Below are 12319 nucleotides of genomic sequence, written 5' to 3'. Positions count from 1 at the left end.
CACTCGTGTTGGGGTGCTCTATTTGTTTCTGGTAGGCAGATTACTTGGGGAGAGGCACTGAGCAATTTTTTTTCTGAAGAGGGAGCAATAGAATAGATAAATCTGGGAGTTCCTAATCTAAAGGAAAGCAGAAGGAGGCAGAAATTAATTGGTGGTAGAGACAGTGATCATTAGAGCAGGGATATGGGGGCTGAGTCGGGGGGGGGGGTGATGATGAAGGGTAGAGGCAGACAACAGCTAAGAAAGGTAAAAAGCCAAAAAAATCTTAGCCTGATCATTATGAAGAGCCTAGTGAGTCACTGAGTTTACATCTTAATAGCAGGGAACATAGGCTGGGCTTTAAGGAGAAAGAAATACAATTACATCTGAACGTTTAGATGACCCACTTGGGGCTGCTGTGATGTGGGGCAGGATTATTGAATCTGGACTAAGCGAGAGCCACACTAGGGGCTGCAATAGCGAATAATAGATGAAGAAACAATATCAGTCTGAGCACAAGTAGCCATGAAGCCTTGGCAATAGCCTAGGCAGAATCCTAACCCAACAGCAGAACCCACATCTTCTGAGGCTTTTGTGAATCTTACTAACAGCCTGCACCTCACAAAGCTTTCCCCTGGAGCTGAATCCGGGTGAAGGGAGAGAGATCTTCTGTATCAACCCCAGAAGAAGACTTCAGTGTCACTAGAACTGGCAACAGTAAATTCAAGAAAACTGAATCCTGTAACTGCAGGAAGGAACACAATGATTTACGTGGGAGTTGTCTGGAACATTCTTGACCCCAGAGTATAGTGAGAAAAAAAGAAAGTGAGTGAAGGAGGAGAAAAGACATGAGAAATAATGGAGGACGGGGCCAAGGGTACTCAGGTGCATTGGTGGTGTTAAGGGACAGAACTAAATATCCAAAGCCTGGAGTCAACAAGAAGGAAATCATAGGACCCAAACTTTAACAACCAAACTTAAAAAGGTATCTGTTGGGGCCGAGTGGTGGCCCAGCGGTAGGGCATTTGCCTTGCATGCAGCTGACCCAGGACAGACTGCAGTTCTATTCCCCGGCATCCCACATGGTCCTCCCAAGCCAGGAGTGATTTCTGAGCATATAGCAAGGAGTAACCCCTCAGCATCACCTAGATGTGGCCAAAAACCAAACCAAAAAAGGTGCTTGTTATGATGGAATGCTGGGGACCTTGGGTAGGGGTGGGGAGGGATATGTGACAGAGTCTGGGGAACACAAGTGGAGGAATGTCGACACTGGTGATGGGATTAGTACTAAAACATTGTATGCCTAACACTTTACTGTGTATAACTTTGTAGATCACCATGCTTTAAATTAAAAAAATTAAAAAAAGAAAAAAATGGAATTGTTTTAGAATATAGAGATGGCAAAGATTCATTCATCTTTCTTCCACTTAACTACAAATTTAAAAAGATGGTTCTACTGTCTCCACAGTCAGATGATAAAAAGGCATGCTCCCCTTTACACAGACGAAACATTCTACTGTGCTCCATTTCATCTCAATAATCAAAGTTCCCAGTGCTCTGAAAAAGCAATGTGAGTGAATAAAAGTTCTGAATCAACTTTCTTTCATTAGATGGCAAGAACATTTAAGTGTGAAAGAAATTTCAGCCTCTCACCAAAGCAATAGGAGGGGGGCACCGAGTTAACAAATACTAAGGAGAAAACTGCTCATCTGCTTCACTTATTTTTATTTGTTTTTTGATTCATATTCCAGTGATGCTCAGAAGATACTCCTAGCTCTGCATTCAGGATTTACTCCTGCCAGTAACTGGGGGTACCATGTGGGGTTCCAGGGATTGAACCTGATTGATTGGCCATGTGCAAGGCAAGTGCCCTCTCCACTGTACTATTGCTCTGGGCCCCAGCCTTACGTATTTCAAAGTTTCAGAAACATCTAAGATTATATTCCCCCTGCTATATCCAAGAGTGCAAAGGGTATAAAAAGATCATTTTGCTCTTCCAAAATGTTCTGAAATTCTCTATTCTACCAATATATTCCTGACTTGTCTAAGACAGAAAGTGAACTTTCATTGATCGCTTAGTTCAGTATAAAGAATTTAAGTCAGGCAAACAATTCTTAAAAATCTATCTTTTGGGGGGCCGGAGAGATAGCATGGAGGTAGGGTGTTTGCCTTACATGCAGAAGGACGGTGGTTCAAATCCTGGCGTCCCATATGATCCCCTGAGCCTGCCAGAAGCCATTACTGAGCACAGAGCCACCCCTTAGCATTGCCGGGTGTGACCCCCCCAAAAAAAAAAAGAAAAAAAATTTATCTGTTGCCCATCCTTTGCTTCTTAACTGAAATACTCTTTCTTCGGGTAAGAAGTCACTTACTTCTACAAGATGTTATTGCTCTATTTTATTGGACCAAAAAAAATAAAAGTCAATTCTATAGAAATCCATTTCTGTACTTACTTGTACTTATTTGGTTTTTTGGGGTTTTGTTTTTTGTTTTGTTGTTGTTGTTGTTGTTGTTGTTTGGCTCCACCAGCAGTGTTCAAGCTGAATCCTGAGTCTGTGCTCCAGGAGGGGCTCATGGACTTTATGGGATGCCAGGGATCACTCAAGTCGGTCGCATACAAGGCAAGCACCCTATATCCTGTATTCTTGCTCTGGCCCCATATTTCTATACTTTACAGGACAAAAATGAGTCCTTAGAGCAGACTTCTCCATAGAGCCCATCTTCTTATTTTCTTTTCTTTTTTTAAAATGCATTCTTTTAATTGAACCACCATGAAATAGTTACAAAGTTGTTCATGATTGAATTTCAGTCATATAATGTCCCACACCTGGGCACATTTTCCACAACCAGTTTTCCTCCCACCCTTCTCGTGGTTTGCAATATTGCTGCTTGTCATGTGTACCACTTTCCCTCTTTTCAGCACCCAGTTCTTGTCCAGAGCGATCATTTCCAACTATCATTCTCATGGTGGTACCTCCTCTGCCTATCTGCACTCCCATTATTTGTGACAAGCTTCCTACCCCACTCTGTTCCTCATGGCCCTTGTCTATTATCCATGGAGCTCTTCTTAATCCTCTCCCCTTGTCACTCCTTTATGTTAAGTATGTGTAACTAGTCCCCAGGACACCCTTTCTTGCAGCATCCAGTGTTCTTTGCCTTTTCTTTCCCAGATTAAATAACAGAAACAGAATTTCCTATGGGTTTGAACTAGACTTCCGAAAGGTCAGAAACTGCAGTTGTGACTGCGTATGGGGTTTAAATAACTTGATACGAAAAGCATTATTTTAAAATAGCAGTTTTTGATAATACATCAGTATTATCAGTAAATGTTTTTTTCTGTAGACCTCTATACCCCAGGGCTACATAAAAAATTATCAGGCTAAAATGGGCTATGAGTAGCCAACTTTAAGAAAGTCTGGTCTAACACACAGTCTCACTCATCTGTGGGATTTAAGAAAAATAAAAGAGGGGCCCGAGTGGTGGTGCAAGCAATAAGGCGTCTGCTTTGCCCGTGCTAGCCTAGGACGAACCAAGGTTTGACCCCTCGGTGTCCCATATGGTCCCCCAAGCCAGGAGCGATTTCTGAGCGCATAGCCATTAGTAACCCCTGAGCGTCATTGGGTGTGGCCCAAAAACCAAAAAAAAAGAAAAAAAAAAAAAGAAAAGAAAAGAAAAAGAAAAAGAAAAGACAGTATTGTAATAATACCCAGAGACAATAAAGATGAGGGCCAGAAGGACCAGCCCGAGATATGTAGCTTACCACAAAGAGTGGTGAGTGTAGTTAGAGAAGTAACTATACTGACAACTATTGTGACAATGATAGTGAGCGAGAGAAATAGAATACATGTCTCAGAGAGAGGCTGGGGGTGGCAGAGGAGGGAAATGGAGGCCATTGGCGATGGGAAGGTTGCACTGATAAACAGGAATATACTTTTTATGACTGAAACCCTACTACAAACAGGTTTGTAACCGTGGTATTTAAATAAAAATATTATTAGAAAAAATTTTTATTATAAAAAACATTATCAAACTAAAAAAAAAAGTCTAACAGTGTGTGTGGGGTAGAGAGACAGAGAGAGAAGAAAAATGTCAAAATGTCTGCCAGAGACAGGCAGGGAGCTGGTCAGAGGGGAAACTAAGGACATTGGTAGAAGCAAATGTGGACTGGTGAAGGGGGCTGAACATTGTATTACTGAGTCTCAATCATGAACAACTTTGTAACTGTAAGAAGAAAAAAAGAGCAACTGTATTATGAACAACCTTGGAAACTATGGTGGAAATAAAGTCATTTTTAAGCATTAAAAAGAAAAGAAAACCAAGTCCAGCCTAAAGCAGAATTCTTCAATGTTCTCACACCAGTGGACTCACATTTGTCCTGTGAACAAGCCAGTTAGAACCAAGGCAGGGATACCAGTGGTTACAATTCTGGGCCAAGACCACAGTCCTGCTGAATTTTGCAGAGAAATCACAGCTGATCTCTCCTCTTACTCTTTCCTGTTTATTTCATATCAGGAGACTTCCACTGTCTTACCCTAAAACCCACAGAACTCTAAGCACACTGATACAACCAATTTTTCTGGGCATCTGATGAGGAGGTAGGTAGAAAGGAGCTCCCTTCCCCTAGTAGGGGTCTTCAAACTATGGCCCGCGGGCCACATATTGTATTTATTCCTGTTTTGTTTCTTCACTTCTAAATAAGATATATGTAGTGTGCATAGAAATTTGTTCATAATTTTTGTTTTTACTATAATCTGGCCCTCCAACAGTCTGAAGGACAGTGAACTGGCCCCCTGTTTAAAAAGTTTGAGGACCCCTGCCTAGAGAACCAAATGCTTCTAGTTCTGCAATCACCAGCTTAATCCAAGTGCCAGTGTTTCTCCCCTGGGCTGTCAGCAGAGACCCCTCACTGACCATCCACCTTTAAGCTCACCTACTCCTGCCTCGTGACTTCACTGGCCAGGCCACTTCACACTCTTGCTGGAAATAAACCCCAGACGCTCAGCCACGGTTCCCAAAGCCCTAGGGACCTGCCTGACCATGCCATGGCATGTGCAGCCTGCTCTAACTCTGCTGCAGGAAGTCACTTACTAGCAACACACCTGTCTATGCCTTTAGGCCTTTGATTCCCACGCGTTTAGGTTTTATAGGCAACTCTCCTGGTAGAATGCCGAAGTTAACTCCTGTCCTGGTGGCTGAAGAGTCTCTCCTAGTGGTTGTTGGACTGAATTTGGCCTACAGCACGCAAAGCATGTGGTCCAATCCTCTGAGCTCCCAGTATTATTTCCACCATACACAGAGCTCTAGAGGGCAGCAAGTTGATTTGTCCAAGACAAGAAACCTTCCACCAATTAACCAATTATCTTTATGTATTTATTTACTCTCTCTACCCCACCCTTTTTTTTTCATGGCACTTACTCTAGCTCTTGGCGAAGCATAGAAGACCATATGGGGTGCTAGGGATCAAATCCAGGGCCAGTCACATGCAAGGCAAGCAATCTACCTGCTATACTATCTCTCTGGCCCACTGCCCTTTGTTTCACTTACAGTAACTTACTCACCAGACTGTAAGCGCCACAAGGACACAAACTATTTTAAGGCACATACAATGTCAGATGTAAGCCAAGTGCTCGATCAATACTTTTTAATGAATGAATGAGGGAGGGAACAGGGTAAGGTTGCAATTGTTATCCTACTACTTGCTAGCAGTTTGATCTCAGAGGAGTTCCGACTGAGCTTTAATTTTCTCTTCCGTAAAATAGGAATGACATTTTGAATGAGACCTAATGAAGATTTGCTGGCAAAGAACAAAGACCAAGTATTGTATCTGAACGGTATTTAATGTTAGTTCCTTTCCACTCTTCCCCATATCTCAGAGAGCAAGAATTTCCTCAGCTAATTCGGTATTGCCACTAAAAATATAAAAGTAAGTAGATCTGTATATACTACTATTGTTGCATCTACTCCAAATGAGAGACGAAATACATCGAAACAGGTCTAGAAGCTTGTATTTATGAGACTTCATCCCGGATCTTAGAAAATAAGAATATATCACATAGTCACATCTATGCTTTGTCCTTTATTAAAAGGGGAAGGCTATGGAGAAAAAGAGCAGAAGTAGGTGGGAAAATTAGCCTTAATAATCAGAGGTCACTAACCCAACTTCAGTATCTAAGTGGGGGAAGAATTACCACTTATATAAAAGATGTTTAGCAAAAACAGACTATTCTGAAATAAAATCATGTTATGTTTGTGCCTACAGAAACCTCACCTTTATTAAAAATATTTACTTCTTTTGAATCTTTCCTTCTTTAAACTGTAAATGATAAAAGGAAAAAAGCAAAAACATCCCACAGAGCAGAAAGACGCAACTGTCTCAAAGCTCCCTTACTTCCTTGATAAGCTTTAAAATTTCTAACCTCCTAGAGTCTGCTTTTCAAACATTTTCTTTAACTGCCACTCAGTGTTCAGCCTGATGTCACTCTGGTGCTTTCTTCAGACACTTTACTTTCTAGGAATCTTCCTAATCATTTACAACACACCATTCAAATCTCCTCACACGCTTCCTGGAACACAGCTAGTTGCCCCCCCTGGAAATATAATACTTTCTGCCTGATTAAAAACAAACAGAGAGAGAAAGAGAGAGAGAGAGAGAGAGAGAGAGAGAGAGAGAGAGAGAGAGACAGAGAGAGACAGAGAGAGACAGAGAGAGACAGAGAGAGAAAGAGAGATCCTAGAATTGGGCAGAAATGTGCTGTCATGCTTTCATAATCTCTGTAGTATACACATACAAATTAAGATTCTAAACTCATGGAAGGATTTATGTTAGGCAACTAATTTCGTTTTATTCTACGTGTTTCCCTGCAATCAAGCTATACTTTTTTAGAATTAGAATCTAGTTTAGATTACCTAACCCTACAAAAAAAAATAATAATTCTGGGGGCCATAGCAATGGCACGGCAGTAAGGCGATTGCCTTGCACACTGCTGATCCAGGACAGACCTGGGTTCAATCCCTGGCATCCCATATGGTCCCCCATGCCTGCCAGGAGTGATTCCTGAGCTGAGAGCCAGGAGTAACCCCTGACGGCCTCTGGGTGTGGCCCTGAAACCAAAACCAAAACCAAACAAACAAAAAATTCTGTTTAGTTTCTACAAAATTTCAAAATCATAACTTCTACTTATTTATCCTTAGAAGTGGAAATTTACAAAAAGCTGCTGAATTTTCCCAAAGATTCACAGGGAAATAGTTACCGATTATCTATGAAATGCAAGAGAGAAAAAAAAATAGAAGTATTTCTCACTTCTGTGACTTCTACAACATTGTAGAGTACTGCTGATTTCCAACTGGCAACCAGGTTAAGGCTGGTGAAGGCTGACTCTTATCACCAACGTAAACCAAGAGGAGTCTGTACAGCTACCAAAAGCTCGGGAAGCAAGTAACCAGAAACCTTTGTTCAACTCTTTAAGGCTACACTGAAATGAGAAACAAATACCATCGTTCTACATTACATTGGAAGGCCTCAGCTTGGGGCAAATTTGTTTTGTTTTGTTTTGGTTTTGGGTCACACCAAGCAGCGCTCAGGGGTTACTCCTGGTAGGCTTGGAGGACCATGTGGGATGCCAGGATTCGAACCACCGCCCTTCTGCAATGCAAAGTAAATGTACTACCTCCATGCTATCTCTCTGGCCCCAGCTGGGGGTAAATTTTTAAACTGAAGACTGCAATCTTTAATTTAGTGGGGGTCCCAAATTAATGAGCCCAGACCAGCAAACCAGTTGAGGAAGAATGAAACAAGTGAAGTCAAATCAGATACATCAGGAAAAGGATCAAGTATTATTTCACAAATTTTGCTGTGTACAAGAGGCACATTGTATCCTGTATTGCTGAGGGTGGATCTGAGTAAGCAGAAAAGTTAGACAATACTCATCTGGGCGACAACCAGATGTGGAAAAAAAATAAAGCAATGGAACGATCCCAATGACTCAATTTTGGCTTCCAAGGGAACCTGACAAATAAACATCTACTGATGGTGAGGCAGTTGGGGAAACCCTCACATCTGTAAAACTTCGGACATGCCCGTCGAGTGCATTAAGCGCCCCTACTCCTGTCCAATTCCCAAATTTTCTCGAAATGACCCAAGCGGTTAAGATGCTGCAATTCCAGGCAGAGAATGACTGGTCTCTGAGCAACTCAAGTGGAGAAAGAACGAACTGTATTCCACATCACGAGTCGAGTTTCCAACAAGGTTTACTCATTCAGAAAGGCAACCTGAAAGGAAGACAGCCGCCGCCATGCCACTGAAAAACGCAACACACATGCACTAGTGGACACAGTGCATGGAGAATGGCCACATCAAGAGAATGAGCAAAGATACATGCAGGCTGAAAAACCAAAACAAAACACAATCTTTCCCCCTCATCAATGCACTAGAGCAGTCATTTAGTGGTGCAGCTATTACACTCTTGGTCTATGAGACAAAAAGGAAAAGTTGGCTTGGAACTGCCTACCTATTAGCCAGGCAGCCTGGCTTTCTCCACATGGTTTTTATGCTGAGTTCCTCCGAAGGCTAGTTGTTTAGCAGAGCTTTTCAATTATGTCTGCAGTCTCTTTTTCTTGCCTTCTTTCTTTTTTAAATCGCTTTCTGATGTAGACAGGACAATTTCATAAATTACAGCCAGCATCTGTTCTAAGAGGTTCAGAATGATGGGTCTCAGAGCAGGACGCCGGCACTGCTCACCACAACTGATGCAGATTCGAGTTAAACAGACCTCACTCTGGTTAGGGCTTAAAAAAAAAAAAAAATCAGATGTGGCTGGCCAGACATAAGAGGAAGGGAAGTGCAGAGCTGGCGAGAATTTCCCCAGTGACAGGGAAAAGGTTCCTTTAACCACTGGAACTCGAGTTTAAGATTCCACTGGGTACACTGCCTCCTATTTTCTCCCACTTCCTTGGGGCTCCAGACATCACCTCTTGGCATTAATCACTGAGCTGGGTCTATAATCTGTTCCTGCTCTGTCAGGACAAGAGGAAGAGGTCAGTGTTTCAGAGTCTACCTCCCAGCAATTCCTCACAAAACACAAATTTGCCTCAAACACACATCTTTCATAAATACCTACCAGAAAAAGTTGTTTTGTGTGTATAAGTGCCCAAGGAGGCAAATTATAGGGTTTCACACAAGCCTCTTATCCCTAGGGCTTTGAAAAAGACTTTTCGTCCAAATGGCAACCATAGAGAATTTCCTCATGAATGGGCAAAGAAGTCCCTTGTCTGTGTACTTGTCCTGATCAGATGGCCCTAAAATTCAAATGCGGTCACCACAGAGGTCAAAGCTGGACACTGCTCATGGCTCAGGATTCAAGCTGCCTGCATCCTAACACTCCACCTCGAATAGATTGTAGCTGTCTTCAGACAAGAAGAAACAGTATAATAGCTTCTTGATCTCTGGGGTTCACCCCACACTCACAAATCATCAGGCAAACAGGGATCCCTCCCTGTCCTTTGAAGCAACCAACTAACACTCAAACCATGCACAGGGATTTCTGGGGACACACAAACCCTTCACTGCCCATCAACACCTTGGCATACTCAACATCCCTTCCAACTCCCTAAGCGATGCTTTTGAGATCCCACCGTGAAAAATGGACAGTTTATTGGCTGTCGGCGGATGCCAACTTGGTCACCCTGAATTCTTCACCGAGTGTCATTTTCTCTGGGCTTTCAAAGTTATAGGCACCTTCAATCCGACAGCCACTCTCTCTCTCTTTCCAAGAGACTAAATGGCTGGTGAATTTACACACGCTGACCCAACTCCGGCGGCCAGGGCAAAGAATGGAATGAGGATAGTCAGTTAAGTTCAAGGTGCCCAAGAATAGCAACTTCCAAGGATCTCCCTTCAAAGCACTGGTCAGCTGTGTGCACGGAGAAACCCCCTCTCCAGCCAGACGAACTGAACTGGACAGAAGAATGGCACAGTCAGGAAAGGAACCTGGATGGCCAAAAGCTTCCCAGCTCTAGTCTGACCTCAGGGGTCACTCTGCGGGCTGGGTCTGCCCCCCACTGCGCTTTCTGCAGTAAACAGGACCAGACCAAAGCTCAGTGGACCAGGCACCACCTCTCAACCCCAAAAGGGTGGGTTGGTGGCAATCTCGCGACAGGGGCAGGGACAATGACAGGTAAGATGACAAATACACTGGAAGTCTGTGCACCCCAAGAGAGAAAGAGATGGGGGGGGGGGAGTGAGAGCCCAGACAGATATGGGGCTGCAAACTCAGTTCTGTTCTAGCTCCTGCAGCTCTTGGGAAAGGCAGGACCCCGCACGCCCGGGGAGCCACCGAGCCTGGGGCCCCCAGAGGCCTGTGTGGGAGGAGGTGGCGGTGGGCAGTTTCCCCAGGTGGAGAGGACAAGACAAAGTGGGGGGACTTATGCCGCCTCGGCAACCCCCCCCCAGAGAACTTCCTGACCCCGGGGGAGTTAGGAAAGGGGGATCCAGTAGGGAAGCTAAAGCCCCATTCTTTCCCAGTCTTGGGTCTTTGTGTGCGGCTGGTGCAAAGGGGGTTCAGAGTCCCCTGAGAGGCCGGTCTCTGGGATGAGGAGGGTTGGGAAGTCCACTAGCCCACCCACCCCCGGCTTCTACCTAGAGCAGGCGACCCTCAACTGGGCCCAGCACCCCTTCTCTGCAAGCCTGGGGTCTTCGCCCAGGGGGTGGCCATCCCCAACCCCGCACCCTACCACTCTCTGCCAGCCACCCCTCGCCGGGGTCTTTGTCCCGCCAGCGGCTGGCTGCGAGCGAGGTCGCTCTCTCTCTCATGGAGCTGCTGGCTTCTAGCCGGGAAGCCCTTCTTCTCCAGGAGGGAGGCCAAGGAAAAAGGGGTCGGGGGGAGGGAATAAGGAGAGGGGGGAAGGCCACACTCACCGTCCGCTAGGGCCAGGAGGAGAAGCAGCCAGAGCCGCGCGGATCTCCAGGGCCCTGGGCACGCGTTGGCTTTTGTGCTCCGGCGACGGGCCATCGCCACCGCGGATGGAGGGAGCGAGCGAGGAGGCGACGGAGGAGGAGGAGGAGAAGGAGAAGGAGGAGGAGGAGGAGGAGGAGGAGGAGGAGGAAGAGGAGGAGGAGAAGGAGGAGCCGGGGCCAGACGCCGCCGCCGCCGCCACTAAGCCCCTGGCTGCTCCTGGAGCTGTCGGCGGCGGGAGGGAGAGGATTGGGGGAGAGGCGGGGGAGGGAAAGACAGGGGGAGGGGATGGGGAGGGAGGGGGAAGAAAGATGGTAGGGGGATAGGGGAATAGGGGGATAGGGGGATAAGGGAATAGGGGAAAGGGGATGGGATGGAAAGGGGGAGGAGAGGGGAAGGGGGAAGACAGGGGTTAGGGGGAAGGATGGGGAGGAAAGGGGAGGGATGGAAAAGGTTAGAAAGGAGGAGGGGAGAGGATGGGGGGGAAAGGGGGCGATGGGGGAGAGGTGGGGAGGGGCTGGGGGAGGGCACGGGACTCCGCGCGCTCCCGACTCCGCGCGCCCCAGCCCAAACCCAAACCCTCCCGGGTTGGGGCGCAGGCCCCGAGCCCGCACACTGCCCAGAGACTCCGACTCGGACCCCGCGCCGCACCGAGCCCCCCAACCCCTGGCCCCGCGCGCCCATCCGTGCTCTCGGCCATCTACCGGCTCTCCTAGCCCCGGTGCCCGGCCCCCCGCTCCGCCCTCCCGGGCCACTGGCGCGCGCGGGGTGCCCGGGGAGCCGGAGCCAGGCCGTGCCAATCGATGCGCGAGCGCGCGAGTTGCCCCGGGGTTGCGCGCTGCTGCGGGGACCGCGGGTGCGAGGTTTGGGGGTGACGGAGCGGATCCGTGGGGGGTTCCCGACGGAGCCCGGGTTCGAGGGGTCGTCGGCAGCTGGGGACTTCGCCTTCCCTCGCTCGGCCCCTTGGAATCGCAGCGCTGCGCCCGGCGCGCGCCCCGATCCCGGTCTCTCGGGGCGTTGGGCCAATCGTGGGGGACAGCGGGCGCACTGGCCACCCTCGGGGAAGCCGGCAGCTGTGGGGCCTGAGTGCGGAGGCTGAAACCGACGCCCGGAAGCAGATGGGGCGCCGAATTCCTGGTCACAATTTTTGGGGGAGATCTCCGGGAAGCCTAACCAGCGACGCGCAGACTTGCTCATTCCTGGCTGTGCGTTCTGGGATCCCTCTGGGTTCAGGGGTGCAGTTTCGAACGTGGGTTGCCTCATTTCACACACACACACACACACACACACACACACACACACACACACACACACACACACACTTTAGGACACGTTCAGGGGTGCAGTTTCGAACCTGGGTTGCCTCATTTCACACACACACACTTTAGAAC

The 12319-nt window shown here is 47.1% G+C and overlaps 1 protein-coding gene across 1 annotated transcript in view; it reads right to left on the bottom strand.

Annotated features, from left to right (window-relative positions):
* LRP12 (LDL receptor related protein 12) overlaps positions 1-11120 on the bottom strand; it is an 89085-nt gene extending 77965 nt beyond the window's left edge. The window contains exon 1 of the mRNA XM_049773866.1: positions 10892-11120. Within this exon, the coding sequence (XP_049629823.1) occupies positions 10892-10985 (94 nt within the window). The 5' untranslated portion in view covers positions 10986-11120. The remainder of the gene's footprint in view (positions 1-10891) is intronic.
* Positions 11121-12319: the final 1199 nt, after the last annotated feature.

Source organism: Suncus etruscus, chromosome 5 (assembly GCF_024139225.1).
Source record: "Suncus etruscus isolate mSunEtr1 chromosome 5, mSunEtr1.pri.cur, whole genome shotgun sequence".
NCBI lineage: Eukaryota > Metazoa > Chordata > Mammalia > Eulipotyphla > Soricidae > Suncus > Suncus etruscus.
This window is presented reverse-complemented; position numbering and strand designations above follow the sequence as displayed.